The sequence below is a fragment of the Suricata suricatta genome, chromosome 9 (assembly GCF_006229205.1).
Source record: "Suricata suricatta isolate VVHF042 chromosome 9, meerkat_22Aug2017_6uvM2_HiC, whole genome shotgun sequence".
Taxonomy (NCBI): Eukaryota; Metazoa; Chordata; class Mammalia; order Carnivora; family Herpestidae; genus Suricata; species Suricata suricatta.
The window spans coordinates 64,492,830-64,505,999 of NC_043708.1; the positions used below are offsets into that span (position 1 = coordinate 64,492,830).

Consider the following 13,170-nt stretch of genomic DNA (forward strand, 5'->3'; position numbering starts at 1 on the left):
TGTCATTTTAATAATTAAACTGTGTTTGTAACAGTTTATGAAACTTGCAGATCCAGCAAGCCTGCTGAATATTAATGAATAGATTGATTTGTCCACATATTAGCACCACTGTCAGACATAACAGCACAAACGAGATGTGAAGGGGCTAGCCAATGAGCCGCTTTAAAATGCTTGACTGTCAGGAATTCTCTCACGGCTGGTAAACTAAAGTAAATTATGTGGGTTCAGACTTCCACTGGGGTTTAATAATCTCTCCTCTAAACTCTGGAATTACTTAATTTACCTTCTTTTAAGCCATGCAGTTCATTCAATAATAATAAGTAAGTTTAAAATTAGGAACCAAAGGCATACAATGATTTTTAAAATCTTCTAATAGAGTTAATTATTTATTATGTATGGATGTGTATGTATACATATATATTTCAAAATCCAAATGAGATACTATCTGAAAGGGTGTACCACCAGGAAATGAATCATTTATTTTGATAGCAAGTAAAATAAACCTGAAAGAATTTTCTCTAACACATGGTAATTTGTAGGGAAAAACCACTCAGAAGTTTTAGCAAGAATATTAGCATTACAAAAAGAATATTGGCATTATAAGTGCACCAAAATTGGCTATTTATTTGTCGTCCGAATTGAAGTGTTTCCTGCATATCCCTATTATAAAATTAAAATTTCATTTCTGAACATATATCATCCTTGAGTTGAAATATGACATCTGAGGGGGCACCTGGGTGGCTCAGTCGGTTAAGTCTCCGGCTTCGGCTCAGGTCAGATCTCACGTTCGTAGGTTCGAGCCCTGCGTCGGGCTCTGTGCTGACAGCTAGCTCAGAGCCTGGAGCCTGCTTCCAGTTCTGTGTCTCCTTCTCTCTCTGCCCCTCCCCCTCTCATGCTCTGTCTCTCTCTGTATCAAAAATAAATAAAACATTAAAAAAAAATTTAAGAAATATGACATCTGAAAAGTCAGGGTAGAGGAACAGTAAAGGTTTAAGTATTCTGTAAGTTTGCTCTCTTCCAGAATGACAGCAGAGAATATTTCAAAATATAACATGTTAAAAATCTTACTCAGCCCCTGTACTGCTCTCTTATGCCAGTATACTGCGTAATTATCCAGAACATTCTTAAATTGCTTCTGTGATAGAAAATGGTTTCACAAGAGCCCTTATTTCTTCTGAATCTGACCCTAGCACAATGAGCAAAAATCTGTTTTTACCCACTGTTAGAATAAGCCCGCTCTTTTTTCCAAATAGAGGCTAATCTCAGATTTGAAAAGCAGCTACCATGTCACCCCTGATCTCTTCTCTTGGGCAATCAGCTTTTCCTTCAGCCTCCTGTTCACTCTGGTCCAAACCCTCTTATCTTTGTTTTTCAAACCCCAAAGCTGTTCTCACTCACTTAGACTCAAGTCTAAGTATAAAGTGAAGCAACCACTTTCTCATGATAAAGAACACATTTCTTTCAGCATGGCCTAAAAATCACAACTGACTTAGGAACAACAGGTAGACTTATGTTGTGTTTACTGTGGATTTGGAACCTAAATTCCTTCTCACGAACATTGTTGATAAGCCAGGTTTTCCAGTTCTGTACTTAGACCTTTCGTTGGGTGATAGGGAAGTAAGACCCTAAAGAGAGGACTCCATTTCATTGGTCTCTATTAAATGTTATGATACCAGGACGACCCAGAGCTCCAGTTGCAGTTATTTGAGAACTGATTTATGTAATCCAATTTGTGTGCTCTTTCTGAATGAAATGAATGAAAGCTATCTAAAAACCCTTCTATGTCCTCCTTCCAGAATACTAAACCCGATGGGGCTGAGGAGGTATCTGTATGTTTACATGCCTTTCTCTATGTTTACATTCATCACTTCAGGGGCCCCTGGGACAGTATTAACTACTCTCAATGTTCTTCCACCTCTCATTCCTTGCTACTCAAAGTGTGTAGCAAGGTTCCATGTGTAGGTCTAAGGCTTCTCCCGGGAGCCACTAAAAAATAGACTCTCAGCTCTTACCCCAGATCTACTGAATCAGAATCTTCAATTTAAGATCCCTGGGTTATTCTATGTGTGTAAAAGTCTGAGAAGTACTTCTGGGCAGAGTTGTTCTCAATTCCAACTGCATACTAGCAACACTGGAGGTGCTTCTAAAGATACAGAGACCTGGAAGCCCCTCCCTGAAGATTTTCACTTGACCTGTGGTTTGAGTATTAGCACTAAAAAAATCAGAAAAACAGAATCCTCCTCAAAGGATTTTAATGTGTGTGAAAATGGGGGGAAAATCCACCCCTCACATGATTAGAATCCTGTAAATATGTTTTGATTTCTACCTTAAAATTTGAATCAATTTAGCATCATTTTCAGGGCTGTTGTATGCCGTGTTTAAACAATTTGTGATTTCTAAGATTGTGTTTCCAGTCTTCAGGGGGAAAAGAAATTGAATGTAAAGCAAAGGCATAAACATTGATAGAGTAACTTTCTACAGAAAAAGAACTGGAAAAGGAAAGATACCAACTTGAGTCTCGAAAGGTCTTGCACTTCATTGGATTGCAGTAATTGACTCGGAACGAGTTAGATGATGATTTTCAGCGGCCTTGTTTGCTGCCTGCAGCCTCTGGTTTCAGCCAGAGAGGAGCGGCCCAGTTAGTGTTGCCGGGCAACAGCTTGCTGGGTTGAGAGCTGGAATGTGAAGGGTTGCAAAACGATTTTTAAAATAAACACACAACTTACCATCAGCATGAAGCAAACCAAGAGAAGTACTGAACACTGACAGGCAGTGAGGCAGAATAGTAGGGAAAAAAGAAAACACTTCCTTGAAGGCAGGGAGCTGACGGCCCCATTAGAATAATAGTTCTGATCTGGTTTCCAACTTGAAAATTTGAACCTAAATAATTTGCAGGTGGACAGAAGACAGTAGGGACAAACTTTTTAAAAAGGTGCTGTTTCTGGAAAAAGAAGAGGTCGGTCCATGGAGTTCATGGGTAATTTCTCTATACAGTAAACGTTGCAGAATCACCCGAGCTGTATTGCAGATAGTCTCAGCACTATTCTGATTTTCTGATAGAAATCACCAATCCTACGATCTGTTACATTTTATGGAGTTGTAATATCTTACCATCCAGGAATATGTTTAGCCAAAATACACAAACCCTATGCACATATTGTGGATATTCAAACTTAGACCTGAGGAAATGGCCATTTAGATGTCTAATTAATGTGTTCAATCTACCAAATGCTGTTTAGCGAGCATTTTCCTAAGGCAGTGAGTGATGCATTTTATTTTAAATATTTATGAAACTTCCTTGCAAAAACGAACACATAATCTGTATGACCTTCAAGGAGTTAAAATCTAGTGGGAAGAGGGACTTGCATCGAAATAACACAAGATGGGAAATGGAAATGACTGAGAGGTGTGACCCAAGGGACCTATTATATATTCACATATGTCCAATTCTATTCACTTGGTAGGATTTTCTCCAGGTTTTGGATGTCGTTCAGTTTAGCTGCAGCAGTGGTGTATGCAAATATACCTCCTACATACAGAGAACCTATTTTGTTCATACATGTGGTAGTTGTTTTGAAATACAGAATGACTCCAAGATAGTCCCTACAGGTCTAATGATAATTCCGAATTTTAATGGAAGAAGAAAATGGAATACATACAATTAACACTCTGATGGAACATTCCCTTGCATATTAAAACATAAATTCCTTCAGCACCTGCATATAGCATTTACTTTTGGTTTTGTTCCGATATTGCTAGTGCACCTGGCAAACAGGCTGCCCAGAACTGTAGCTCTCCTAACATCTGCTCAAAACCCCACTCTAGTAACAGAGAATGTTTGATTAAATTTATTTTTTATTTTATTTTATTTTTTTGCTTTCCTGACATTTTAGTCTCTCAACTGATGGGGCAGTGAGAGAAATTGATGTACAGGAAGTTAGGGGGCAAGTAACTGTGTTAGCCAAGAGTTTACTGTAGCAAAAAAGAAAATTAGGCTTCAAAAAAACCAGATTTTCTTCCCCTACTTGCTCTCTCTCTCAAAATACACTTTAAAAACTTTTTTTTTTCTAATGTATAGGAAACAATAGTATGAATTCATGGCTAGAGACACTGTAGAAAGCACAAAACTCTGCTCATGAAGGATAGGGGATTCTTTAAAAATGAAATTTTGAACCATACAGTTGTTTAAAATTTTCCAGGAACAAAGAAAAGGGAAAGATTTCTCACATTGCCTCTGTTGTGGATTGTTGGTGCAGGGGTCAAGAAAGAAGTCTTGAAAGGTTTTACAATGTGACTTGGTGATTTTATTTAAGTAGCAGGGAACCGTGGATAGAAAGAGCTGCACTTTTGCTGTATGAAGCCAGTGGTTATATGCTTAGTGCTCAAGGGGGAAGGTGCAGGTAGTATTAGATCAGATATGTCTTCTTTGAATTTCTACTGGAAAAATTACCTTCACAGGACTTCTGTGGCACTTTTCATTCAGTTTGTTATTAACTACTGGTGAAATAGGCAGTCAGTCATTTGACCCTTTAAGAATGTAGCAACCAGCTTGTATTTAATCATTATTGAACCTATACAGATGGTGCCTGGGTGGCTCAGTCAGTTAAGCTCAGGTCATGATCTTGCTGTTCACGAGTTCAAACCCCTGCATCGGGCTGTATCGTGACAGTTCAGAGTCTGGAGCCTGCTTTGGATTCTGTGTCTCCCTCTCCCTCTCTCTCTCTCTCTCTCTCTCTCTCTCTCTCTCAAAAATAAGTAAACATTAAAAAAAACTGTACAGTTTATAGGTAAGTCTTCTAGGCTACATGTGAACACTTCTCTGCTTCTATCCCTCACCTTAATGTGGTTGTTAAAAGTCTTTAGAGAGGTGCCTGGGTGGCTCAGTCGGTTGAGCCTCCGACTTTGGCTCAGGTCAGATCTCACATTTGTGGGTTCGAGCCCCGCATCAGGCTCTGTGCTGACAGCTAGCTCAGAGCCTGGAGCCTACTTCCAGTCCTGTGTCTCCTCTCTCTGCCCCTCCCCTCTCATGCTCTCTCTCTGTATCAAAAATAAATAAAATATTTAAAAAAGAAGTAAAAGTCTTTAGAGAACTTGGAATTAAGACAATTTATTAATAATAGGGAAGGAAGGGATTGAACTTAAGCATGAATAAGAGAACAAAACCCTCAGAAAATTAGAAAGGTTAACTTCCAGAGTAAATGGACAAGTACAATCAGAAAATAATCCTACCAATCTCTGAAAAAATTAATGTATTTACTACAAAAAGAAAGAGAAATCAGCTACTGCCTGCTTTTCTCCTGTTTTCTTTAGAGACAGATAGGAGGGTGTTCAGACTGAGAGAATAAGAAGAGGAAAGCGTGAAACAAAATATATGATCCAAGGGAGTAAAGGACTTCCTGCATAGCTTTGGCCCTAACCAATGTCAGATATTTAAAATGTCATCAGCTGATTGCCCAAAACTGTGGAGACCAGCACTACGTTGCAATAAACAGCAACTCTTGAAAGGCAGATGTTTGGATATATACTTTTTGCTGTATGTAGAAAAGGAAGTGCAAGGTACCATGATTTTTTGAGACATGATCTCCTCCAGTATCCCTTTCTCATGGGGGTAAAGAGACCTCTTGGGCAGCAGATCCTCATGGGAAGCCTGGAGCTTCTGCCTTTTTCTCCCTTCCCCTTGGGCAAGGGCATCCTTCTCTGCAGTGCCAGCATGCCACCTTTCCTTCTGACTTTCCATGCTACTATTGCAGTCTGCTTCTTTACTTGTATTTCCCGCAGCCCCCTGTCTCCTTTGCTTAGTTTTTGAGAGATATTCACAGAATGTTCCATTGTGGTATCAGCCCCATTATCTCTCCCCCCCCCTTCACCCCCTGCATCCCTCTAGATCAGAATGCTGAGTCTTGATTTAAGTTTTGGAACTGGAGGTGAGACCTGTTTGGACTTTTTCTCCGATTGCTGGTCCCCTTTGGGCACTGCTGTGGCTACTCCAATTCTACTAGTCTTTTTGCCCATTTGCTACTGGCTTTCCCCATCCCCTAGCTTGGATCCCTTATGTTTGATCATTACCCAGCAGTTTCTGCTGGGAGTTAGAATCTGGAGGGAAGTGGTGGGATCACAAGAGGATGGACTCCTGATGGCAGCTATAAATCCAATAAATGTTCAGGACTGCATATTAAAGAAGCTCACAGCAGTCCTCTTAGAGCTATCCTGAGTAATGTTTAGTAAATCATGGATAAAATGAGACAGATACCAGGATACTTAAGGCCAGAGTTTTCTGAATTCCTAAAAAGAGGAAAGAATGAATTCTGAAGTCATGCAACAAGAAGCTTAACATTTATCCTTGACAAAACCCTAAAGTGAATGATTGAGTAGATAGTTTACATTTAGAAAACAAATCCTGATAGGGTCAGAGGAGCATGTGACTCTTGATCTCAGGGTCATGAGTTCAAGCCCCACATTGGGTGTGGAGATTACTTAAAAATAAAATCTCAAAAAAAAAAAAAAGGAAAGAAAACAAATCTTGGTCTTAAAATAAAATGACTAAAAGCCAATATTAGTCAATTTTTTACTTTATTTTATTTTCCAGAATAATTGAATTTACTTTTTAAGTAAGTGGAATGGTTGAATGAGGACTTATATGCCTTGACGATAATAAAACATTTGGAAAACATCTCCCACAAGAACCCTTGGAGAAGTTGATAAAATATAGACTGGATAGCAATACTCCTGAGAGGAAACACTGCTTTTTTTTGTCAGCCTTGCTCAAAGAATAACCAATAAGCATGGCAGTTGGGACTGTGATCTAGGGTAGAGTCATCCAGCCTGATATTTAAGCTTTTTCCTGACCCAAAAAAGTTCCTGATAATCTCTTTAATGCATAGCAGATAGGCTTGTTTGGTCTGAAAGTGGTAGAAAGCTAGGAGGTTTACCCCTTATGATAGGAGGGAATCACACCTATTGAGAATAGTCTTTGAATGCTAAAATGTGGAGTTAAACTCACAAAGGTGTTGGGGCACCAGGGTGGCTGTCAGTTAAGTGTCCAGTTCTTGGTTTCAGCTCTGGTCATGACCTTGCAGTTTTGTGGATTTGAGCCTCATGTTGGGCTCTGTGCTGGCAGCCTGGGGGCCTGTTTTGGATTCTCTGTCTCCCTCTCTCTCTGCCTCTCCCCCACCTATTGATGTCTCTGTCTCTCTCAAAATAAATAAAGAAACTTAAAAGAAACATACAGAGGTGTGTGTGTGTGTGAACATAAAAATGTGGAAACTTAAGAATTTAATGTTCATAATTGGAAAAATATAAAATGTTAAATTTTCAACATTATTATCAGTTGATAATAATGAGTTAATGGTATGATCTAGTTGCTATATGCCACAGTCTTCAAGAGAAGAGGCTTTGGAGCCAGTCCCCCTAGATTTCAGCCTTGGTTCAGGAGCTATCATACCTTGACCAAGTTAATGATCTTTTCCTTTTATATAAAATGTAGATTGGAATAATAACTGCTTTCATAGGATTGTGTTTAGGACTATATAATAATATGAATGTGAAATAGAAAAAAATCTCAGTAATATCTGTGTGTACAAATACATCAGCTAATTATGAGGAAAATTCTAGTCAACAATGAACAGAAACCTTGAAGAAAAGCTACAGGAATGTTGAAATGAGGGCGCACAGGAAGACTGAGGGGTCTGAAAGTCCACTGATGGAGCCCTGGAAGACGAGGTAAAGGTGAATCACCATCCCTAAGACTTGAAAACTGTCGTCTAGAACAGAGCCAAGTCGTCCACTGCATCTAGAGCATAGATAGGATTAATGTGGGTAAGTTATAAAAACAATTTGGGGCACAATTTAGGAGAAAAGAATTCTTGTCACTTGGGTCATGTAACTGCTTAGCACAAAACAGACTGGACCATTGAAGAGTACCTCATAGGTGTACGTGTGTGTGAGTGTGTGCACATATACACACACTCATGTTTTGCCTTTGCAACTAGACTGGGAGCGTTTTAGGGTCAGAACTTTATCATTATCTTTTTGTTCCCTAAGTAATTGCCAACAGTAATTTGTTAGGGCAGATTTGGTGAATGAACAGATTAATGAATGAGTGAAACGTGGGACCAATAAAGAGAACATTGTTAAAAAAAAAGAAAAACTTTAGAATATCTTTTAAAAATGGACTCAGTGAAAGGCATTTTGGATGATACAGTTAATGCTGAACTGCATGAGGTGATTAATAAAAAGGACATTATAAGAGTTCAGAAACAGTGATGAGCAGAATAGCGCTCTCAAACACTAATGATAGACCTAGTTTCGGAGTAACGTCAGGTGCCCAAAGCTAACCATATTTGCTTTCGTCTACCAAGAGCCACAAAACATATTTATCAACAACAGACATTTATATGTACACATATATATCTTCTAAATCTGCCCTTAGATCCTAAACTACTTCCTCTTGGAGGTATTCGCCATTATCTTGTTGTGTTTATTCACATCCCCTGGGTGCTGTGCTGTGTTCAGACTGTGATTGTGTGCTTCATTCAGCAGAAAATTTTTTCATCTCCACATATTCCACTCCCCTCGGAAACTTACAGTTTCTCCTCTGGCAGTACTTCCCTCCCCATTAGGCAGTGTGGCTCACTGTTGGGGTGCATTTGGGCACAAACCAGACCTTTTGTTGAGTTACTGTACTCCTACCTTCCTAATTATAGAATTCAAAGCAGAATGAGCGAATTAATAACATGTATTTATTGCCTGCAGGGTCTGGGGAAGCATAATGCTGCTTACAGTAGCACATAAGCTCTCCTGTATCCCCTCATCCTCCATTTTTGCTCTGTGACTTCACAGCAGCAAGAACGTAAGGTGCACTTTACTCACCAGTGAGTAAATCATGTGAATGGATGTTTTAAAGCACATGCCCAATACACAGTTCACCGAGAGAACTATACTTTCAAAAGCTCTCTGGGAACACATGCTTGGAATTTGAAATTGTACTAAGTACCGTGTTTCCTAAGGTATCCCAGCTAAGGCAAGACTATATTGGCCTAGATGGCATTTAAATGTGAGCTATTGTATTTACTTTCTCCAATCAAAGGATTCTTAAGTGTTTGATTCTATGGCCATTCAAGCATGCAAATACTTGGAATGTTAGTATCAGAGAGATAGAACTCTAGATTACCAAAAGGCTATCGAAATTATTTCTCTTGGGATGCCTGGGTGGTTCAGTCAATTGAGTGTCTGACTCTTGATTTCAGCTCAGGTCATGATCTCACTCACGGTTTTTTGGATCGAGACCCTTTCTGCCCTGACAACTTGAAACCTGCTTGGGATTCTTTGTCTCCCTCATTCTGCTCCTCCCCGGCCAGCACACACAACATTCACACACTCTCCCTCAAAATAAACAATAAAAAATAAACATTTAAAAATGTCTGTAGTAATCATTTCTCTTTGCCTGATAATGACAAGATTCTGATTCACTTTATTTGAAGCAATCTTTGTCCCAGGTTGCCTCTGGACCCCTGTGATAGCCCGTATTTTCAGATCCATACAGGCTGATGTAGACCATACAATACAGTCGGACCCTGATTCAGGACTTGATAATTGGGGAAGTTGGGGAGCTAATTTGCATTTTTTATGTCAGCTACCTATTTGATTAAGATTTGGAGAGGAAAGATCCATCTCTTAGGAAACGTAGTGACCATGGTATGTTATGGGTAGAAATTAACTTCAGTGAAATGTGAATGTTCCATTGGTTTCATAGATTTCACTAAGCTCTTTTGGGGGGAGAAAATGCTAAGATGAAAGAAATATGGGAAATTATTATAAGAAAGAGTAGGAAATATAATAGTGAAGGTAATAAATAATGAACTATTAATAATATAGGCTGAAAATATAATCTTTACAAAGGTGAGGGGAAATCCTGTCATATGAAGTATAGGTAACTCAGATGCTTTGTAGACTAAATAACTAGAAGAATCATTTTTCCCCCCTAAATTATACTCTGTCAGAGTCCCAATCAGAGGCAGGGTACTAAGCTGGATAGACTGGTTCTAACCTTATAGAATCATTCTTGTTAGACAAATTCTTTTCCTTTCTTCCCCTAGAAAACAATGAAGGCTGATATAATTCTAATTCATTGGATATTTTAAAAAGCAAATGAGAGGGGCACCTGGGTGGCTCAGTCGGTTAAGCTTCTGACTTCAGTTCAGGTCATCATCTCACAGTTCATGGGTTCAAGCCCCATGTCGGGCTCTGTGCTGACAGCTAGCTCAGAGCCTGGAGCCTGCTCTGGATTTCTGTGTGTGTGTCTCTCTCTCTGTCCCTCCGCTGTTCACACTCTGTCTCTCCCTGTCTCCCAAAAAGTAAAATAAATGTAAAAAGAAATTTTAAAAAATAATAAAAAAATATTGGGTCACTGGTTTTTAGGCTCAGAGTTTATCCTGAGTCATGGCCATGTTGTGTTCTATTTTATTCCTTTTAATTTGGTGTCCAGAGGTCTGTTATTTAATTCAAGATTATGAAGCCCATTACAGATAGTTAATCTTTAAACACAAAACAAGATTAGTAAATGGTTTCTCTTGAATATTACTTGTATTCTGCATTTAGTATAAGTTAAATGATGTATATTTAAACAAAATTCCTACTTTAGAAAAATGTATTACAGACTAGAAGAGAAATTTACATTGTACTCACAAAAGACTCATATTCCCTTTTCTACAATTATTTTCAATTTCATTTTTTAGCATCCAAAATAAAATGAAGGGCCAGGTTTTAGAAATCTCAAGAGGTATTTTCTTCAGGTTCTAGTGCTTGCTATTACTATGCTATATTTAACAGTGTGAGTGGATGTGAAATAAACTGTAAATGAATTATTCATATATTCCAGATTTATCTTCCATTTTTATGAATCATTGAATTTTTTTCAGCCATCGATCTTATCAATAACTTGCTGCAAGTAAAAATGAGAAAGCGCTACAGCGTGGATAAGACCTTGAGTCACCCGTGGCTACAGGTAAAAATCATTCATTGGATATTTTCCCTATCAGATGATCTTCTGAATATTTATAAGATTTAATATTATATGTAAAAATCTTTTGGTATATTTTTAATTAAAAGTGTTCTTATATCAATGCATTTGCCAAAATGCATGCAACTCCTTAGGAATTAATACCAATTTAGTGTTTCTTAATCTCTCTACCAAGAAAATGTGACATGGAAGAAATATACCACACATACATACATGCACTTGCCCACATGCCAAAAAAAAAAAAAAAAAAAAGAAAAGAAAAGAAAAAAAACCCAGAAAATCTAAGGTTGCTATAAAACTCTCAGGACCAGATTTCAAGAGCATCTGTATGTGTAATCCTGAGAAGTGTCCAAGCAGATGCCCATATGGTCATGCACTGGTCTCCTTTGCAAGCTGTGTTTTAAAAGCCTACGCTAATATTCAGGCAACAAATGCATGACAAATATAAAATATATGCATGTGTTTGTTTTCTCTTACATATATATTTTCACATCTAACTTTAGAAAACTCATACTGCGAAATACTGAAGGATTATTTGTAGGCATTAAGTATCAGAGGAATAACAAGATGCCTAATTGCTTGACTGCCAGGTATTGATTGCCCAGCCTCTGATGCACAATAGTTAGGCAAATAGGATGGCTTCAGTGCCAATGACGTCACTTCAGGGTGCCTGATGGAAAGACAGGGTACTGATAGAGTGCAAGGCAAAAGGGTAACTAACCCATCTGTGGTGGGTACTGACAACAAATGAGACAGTACTTGAATGAGTTTGAATTGTCTCTATGGTAATATTTTGGAATTCCTTCCTCAGGACTATCAGACCTGGTTAGATTTGCGAGAGCTGGAGTGCAAAATCGGGGAACGCTACCTCACCCACGAAAGCGACGATCTGCGGTGGCAGCAGTACGCCGGGGAGCAGGGGCTGCAGTGCCCTGTGCGCCTGATCGGTCCAAGCGCTAGCCACCGTGACAGTCCTGAAGCTGAAGAAACAGAGATGAAAGCCCTCAGTGAGCGTGTCAGCATCCTCTGAGTTCCATCCCCTATAATCTGTCAAAACACTGGGGAATTAATAAATACATACGGTCAGGTTTAACATTTGCCTTGCAGAACTGCCATTATTTTCTGTCAGATGAGAACAAAGCTGTTAAACTGTTAGCACTGTTGATGTATCTGAGTTGCCAAGACAAATCAACAGAAGCATTTGTATTTTGTGTGACCAACTGTGTTGTATTAACAAAAGTTCCCTGAAACACTAAACTTGTTATTGTGAATGATTCATGTTGTATTTAATGCATTAAACCTGTCTCCACTGTGCCTTTGCAAATTGGTGTTTTTCTTACTGGAGCCTCAATTTGGTAGGAGTCTACAGAACCTGTCCATGAAATAGTTCTGTCCTGTGTGTCCCATTGGCATTGTCATTATAAGCAAACTCTTGAAGAGTAGATTATTACCAGTTCTATGAACAACTCCCAAAACTCTTGTGGAAAAAACGAATGATGGGGGATAGAAGATGGATTTACAATCCTAGACACAACCGCATGAAAGAGTTTACTGTATAGTTTGAAATCTTTTGCCTGCCTGGTGTGCCTCAGTATGTTTAAACTCAAGTAAGTGGACCTAGGCGCACCTACTCCTCATAAGCCTAAATGCCTTAGAAATGTAAGCTGCCGTATATAACAGATGTGTCCCCCTTTCTTACTATACCCTCTGTACTATGGAAAATGAGCAGCTAAGCAACCTTTCGCCTTTGTGTATTTTTCAGTAATAACAAATAAATATTCTTCTCAAAGTATGTGTCCATCTGGCTGAATTTGTAATTCACACTAGTATTCTCAAGCCATTTAGGAGCAGAGGTGTCTGCTCAAAAAGCAGAAAAAGTCTCATGCTTTAGAATTTGGCTTTAACTATTCTGAAGCTTAAAAGTATGTTTCAAGGTGTAATGAAGCATTTCTGTGTTGCATGTCATCTGGTTTCCAATAGAATGAAAGAGCTCTTAACAGGAAAAATGACCAAAGGCAAACAGGACACTTGGAGGCATTAAGAATATTGCAAAAGGCAATCCCAGTGTAGCTTTCTGACTTAGTCAACATAAAACTAGGATTTACTACAATAATGGCTCTGATTTCTTTGAATATTATCTAAACAAGAAGGTT

General features: G+C 38.7%; 1 protein-coding gene across 2 annotated transcripts in view; it reads left to right on the forward strand.

Moving 5' to 3' along the window:
- Positions 1-12,806, forward strand: part of PRKD1 (protein kinase D1) — a 312,778-nt gene extending 299,972 nt beyond the window's left edge. For both annotated transcript variants that reach the window (XM_029952419.1, XM_029952420.1), the window contains 2 exons: positions 10,917-11,002; positions 11,829-12,806. In XM_029952419.1, the coding sequence (XP_029808279.1) occupies positions 10,917-11,002; positions 11,829-12,047 (305 nt within the window). In that variant the 3' untranslated portion in view covers positions 12,048-12,806. The remainder of the gene's footprint in view (positions 1-10,916; positions 11,003-11,828) is intronic.
- Positions 12,807-13,170: the final 364 nt, after the last annotated feature.